The sequence below is a fragment of the Cupressus sempervirens genome, chromosome 5, assembly GCF_028749045.1.
Source record: "Cupressus sempervirens isolate cs-2001-9-10 chromosome 5, ASM2874904v1, whole genome shotgun sequence".
Taxonomy (NCBI): domain Eukaryota; kingdom Viridiplantae; phylum Streptophyta; class Pinopsida; order Cupressales; family Cupressaceae; genus Cupressus; species Cupressus sempervirens.
In genome coordinates, this window is record NC_143122.1 from 848,552,687 (window position 1) to 848,557,966 (window position 5,280).

General features: G+C 34.4%; 1 protein-coding gene across 1 annotated transcript; it reads right to left on the reverse strand.

Annotated features, from left to right (window-relative positions):
• Nucleotides 1-306: 306 nt before the first annotated feature.
• Nucleotides 307-3,659, reverse strand: LOC149558576 (protein EDS1-like). Its single transcript, XM_089832748.1, has 4 exons — nt 3,366-3,659; nt 2,805-3,129; nt 1,729-2,442; nt 307-1,333 (listed from the first exon to the last, which is right to left on the reverse strand). Exons 1-4 carry the CDS (start codon nt 3,392-3,394, stop codon nt 563-565), a joined length of 1,839 nt encoding a protein of 612 aa, XP_089688874.1. The 5' UTR covers nt 3,395-3,659; the 3' UTR covers nt 307-562.
• Between the last annotated feature and the right edge of the window lie 1,621 nt (nt 3,660-5,280).

Here is a 5,280-nt window from a genome sequence, read left to right on the forward strand (position 1 = left end):
CAGTCCACACCTAAGACAGCAGGGACTAGGAACAGCATAAAGATGAATGTAGATACAAGGTACAAGATAATCTTAGTGTCTTTAAATTCTCTTCAGAAAACATAAGTGGCATAATGAAGTATACGTTACAAATCAGAAACAGATTTATAAAGATGAATGAAGATAAAAGGCGAATATTTATATATTTCTAAATTCACATAAATCAGATATATAATTATCTCCAACCTTTCCTTAATGAGCAATTTTAGTCCTACAACAGACTAGATAATAAGACAAGGTTGGAGTAAGAACTTTGAAAGAACATCATCACAGACAAATTCATTTTCCATATCTATTATTTCAAGTACAATAAACATGTACACAGAGAAGCAACAGCTTACAAATCAAATATTTCCAAATTATGGAAATGCAAGATATAAAGATAAGATTTAATAAATAATATCTCACTCGATTGTGTTTCAACAAGGCTTTACTTGAAAATTTACTTGAGCCCAGCTACCAAACAAGTGGAACCTGAATATAAGAACTGACACCCCATATGCTATCGGAAAAGTGGTCCTGTCTAGATCTCTTCCTCGTAATCTCGTTTCTTCCAACTCTCCTTCATCATGCATTTGTACAAGGGGGAGCTCGATCTCCATTGATACGATTGAACTCGAATTCGGCAATATTGTTGCCACCAAATCATGAAGCTGCTCTCTTCCAAAAAAATCTCTTCAGAAACCTCTTCAGAAATGCTCCCATCACCAATCTGGCATGCAACGTATATGTCAAAATGTATACATTCTTGCAAAGAGGTACGTGGTTCTTCCCCATGTTGGATATTTTTCAAAGCTTTACAAGCCTCTTCTAAATGAGCCCAAAAACAGGAGTCCACTTCTAAAACTACAGACAGCCATTTCTCAAGAGCTATGTGACGGTGCAGTCGAACCCCTTCTGAAAGATATCTTTTGTTTTCCATCTCTGTACGATAGTGATATGCAATGTCAAGTGGCTCTGCAAGTATTCTATATGCAGTACCAGCATATACCCATTTCTTTTTGCTTCGGAAGTCACTAGGCAACACATGCTTCTCTTCCATCTCAACAATCTTATCCCAGAATTCTGCCAACTTTGTTCTTGCTAAATTTACACAAAAACCTTTCTCATCATTCTGTTTGAAAGCATCATAGTAGGCAGTTTTGTCGTCCTTACACCGCATTTTGTACGATTCTAGCTCTTCCATATAACTCTTCATTGAGGTGTCCCACTCAATGTTCAGTTTCTTGATGTTCGTGTCTTGCTCATTTTTCACCTCTCTAGATTTTCTGAGAGCAAATAATGTACATTTGTCCTGCTTATAATCAAAAGTTGCTAATGTCAGTGCCTAAGAAAAAGAAACAACATTACTATGGGGAAAGAAAACAGAGAATTAATAAGCTATGAGAGCTGCAGCAACCAATTTAGAAATGGAAACACTAACAAATGAATCACATCAGATCTTGATAGATATAGGGATCAGGGTATAATATAACAGCCAGAACCTTAGAAGAATTATCTTTGTGCACCACAGCAATTAGAATGTCATTTGGCGTGTCCTCAGTGTCTATCAAGTTTGGAAGCTTTTAACCAATCTTTTAAAACGCAATTCAAGAGAGATTTTGATCCATGAGCAGTACAAGAAGCATTTCTATTTTGACTTCACAAAATGAAAAGTACAAAAGCTAAAGCACAATCAGCAAGGATAACCTGAATTCCAGTACCGATTTCTTCCGATTCAGAAGTTGTTCCCATTCCAGGAGAGTTTGAGGCATACTGCCCTACTGCATTTTGCAAGGCTCTACCGATACCTTCCAACATATGGCCATAATCTGTGTGTTCTGAAATGCAGGTACCTGCAATTTTATCGAATGGTAGTCTTTCTAGGCTTTGCATATTGAAATGCAACATCTCAAGGATAGTTTTAGAGTCCTCAAAACAAGAAACTCCTTTAATTGAACAGAATATATAAATGCCTAAGGGTATAAATGGGCTTCTAAGACCAGATTCTCCAGGGTATTCTTTTTTCATTGTTGATGTAAACTTCTCGATATTCTGAACAAGAATCACGCAAGCTTCGGCAATAGGAAGATGTAGATGAGAATCACTGTCAATGCCCATTTTGCTCCACCAGTGAGGAACTATTGCATCTAAAGGCTTGACAATTGATTCATATGGTGCAAGGTTCATCAGAGGAACAATGTCATGCATGCAGACAACATGATAAAATCTCGCAAACCAGTCCTCGCGCCCAATTGCCTCGTGAATTGTGGCATTGCCAACCAAAGGAGCACCAAATGTAGTACAAAAGCAATTCAAATTTCTCTGTCGTTTTCCTAGAAGCCAGAGGGTGGCTAGAGCTGCAACTGCACCTCCTATGGAATGGCCCACAAATATCACGGCTTGTTCCTTTAAAGCCTGGATCTGATATAACAAGCAAAAAAGAGAGTTTCTAATATGATAGGGCTGATATACTATCAATTACAAAATTTCTATATTTATTCAAAAGAATGATTACATTTCAAATAAAAATAAAATTTGAACTTCAGCAACCATCAATAATAAACTGACTCTCAGTGACATAAAATCTTCATTAGATATTACCGCTCCTAACTACATTTACATACATTTATTAATTAAGACCATACATTTATTAATTAAGACAAAAATTCATAATAATAATAATAAATATGATAAAAGGCTGGTGAAGTTGTAAAATTTTAGGAGAGCAGCAGTCTTACATCACTAAATAACCTTATGTTATGTTTAATAGAAGGTATTTTCACCTTGGCTTTGAAATCTGTACTTTTGAGAATATGCAGGAATCTGTTAAGAGCTCCTTTGTGAACAAGGGCCGGTTTAGCATCATCACCCTTTAGCTCAGCAGGGAAGATTTTGCAATTCTGGATACTAATCTCTCCATATTTGCTTTCTGGATCTATAAAATCATGTTTATGAAAGGAAGGGAAGGTTACATATGCTACACCTTCATCTTCTATCAAAATAAAACTATCTTCCCCACTTTTGGAAATAATACATATGGCTTCCCAAGCCTTGGGCAGTATCCCTCCATTAACAATCCAAGTTGCAAGCTCCTTGCCAGAACTGAGCCTGTAGCAAGAAACCCACAAACCAGCATGACGTGGGCATTAAAAAGCCAAAATCATATTAAAAGCCCTATTTATTCTTTCACCATTAAACTCGTTTAGACAATAAATAGAAATTCTGATGTATTTCTATCAAATGTCATCGCTACACACTAATTTAATGAGATCCACATTCCCGTCCAAACTATTCAAAAACAGAAAAAACTTGTAACCCATAATTGAACTCAAGCTCAAACTTACTTTGGAGGGCTTGCGAGATCCAAATCCATAGCTTGTGAAAGGTCTGGAAAATCTAGCTCTATGGCTTTTGGAGGGTTTCGAATGTGGCTCTTACAGAATTCGTATTTTTCCTTCCCATTTAAACAAGGGAGCGGTGACGGTTCGAATTCATCCGCCCCATTTACACAAGCTGAGCATTTATGTGACGGTTCGAATTCATCCGCCCCATTTACACAAGCTGAGCATGAATGTGACGGTTCGAATTCGTAGAATGTTGAGTTCGATGAATGTGACGGTTCGAATTCGTAGAATGTTGAATTCGATGAATGTGACGGTTCGAATTTATTTCTATAATATAAATTTTTGAGGTTTTGTTTATTTTTAAATTATATTATATTGTAAATAAATTAGTTTTACTATATTTGTACATATATGTTATTATTTCTAATTTCAAAATCCATATAATTAATTATACATGTGTTTTTCATTAAGTTACTCTCGTACCACATGACAATAAATGTTGCCTAGCTAATATGTCCTAGATTCAAACTCCTTGTCCTCACATGACCTCTTTGTAATCAATTGCATTAAGAAAGGCTTTATATTATGTTAGTGTAGTTAATATTCAATATTATTATTTTCTACCTTAACTCTTTTATCTTTTTTTTTAAATAATAATATTTTGATCAAGGTATAGTGAGGTCCCCTTAGTCTAAGCGCATAGTCAATTTAATGTTATTTCCCTTTGAAATATTTGTATCAAGTCTCCACTTAATAGTAAATAAGAATGTTGAATCTTGAACTTGAATCTCTTCAAAAAGTTCAATAGGTTCAGCATTCATAAATCTCACCTTGGTTGTTCATTTATGGTATATAGGTATGTAAAGGGTTTAGTATTGATCCATTGAATTTTAACATTTTGGGAGTTCAATGGGTTAAAGAGGTTCAAGGTTTATTCAAGGTGAGTCATGTCAAGTTATAGCACTAGTCCTTGTCCTTTTTTTCATCCTTACTTGATATTGGACTTTTAAAGATTCAACAAGAAGTTGAAAATAACCCCTAAACCTCTCATACAAGTTCATTCAGTTCAAATGTTTGAAAGGTTCACCAATTAGTTAAAAGAGGGAAATATATCAAAGTTTATTTGAAATTAAAATAGTGAGTGGAAGGAAATATTCCATAGCATATTGTGAAATAAGGTTTTCTAGGTTCCTAAAAGGTAGATAGTAATTATTATTGGATAAGATTGAATGTCAATATGACAAGTAACTAATGCCAACATTAGAGGAAGTCTCCTAGGCATTAATTTTGCATAAACAAGAAGATTGAGAAATTATTCTTTAAGAAGTTATTATTTGTTTTAAGAAGTGATTTGAGGTTCATTCGATAATTAAAGAGACACAAATTTAGAAAATAGAGCAGATAATGAAAGAGGTAATAGGGCTTTTCTTAAATTTAGAATCATAGTAGATTAAGATTGACATAGTTGAGTTTCAGAAACCTTATGCCCATTAGGGTATTGTTTTAGAAGTGCTCCTTTTTTTTGAAGATTTTTTTTGGTTGATTAGAATAGTTTGCAATTGTAATCATGAGAAATTCTTTCCAAAATTTCAAAATGGGTCAAGTTTGGTTTGCTCCTCTTCTCGGAGTGGAGATATGTCTCTTGCACATTTTGACCTAGATAATCTTGGGGAAAGATATAAGAACCCAAAAGAATCATCTTTCATGGAGAGAATTGTTAAAAGTGGTCTATTAAAGTTGCTACTTTCTCAATAGTCATATATTATGTCATGGATTGGTTTTTGAATGCATAAACATATATTATTCAAGTCATTATGTATTAGGAATGTAAATGGGATGTTTTTCTATCTATTAAAATGGAAACCATCATGACAATTCTGAAAATCCCTATGAAATGAGCCTATTCAAACTTTAT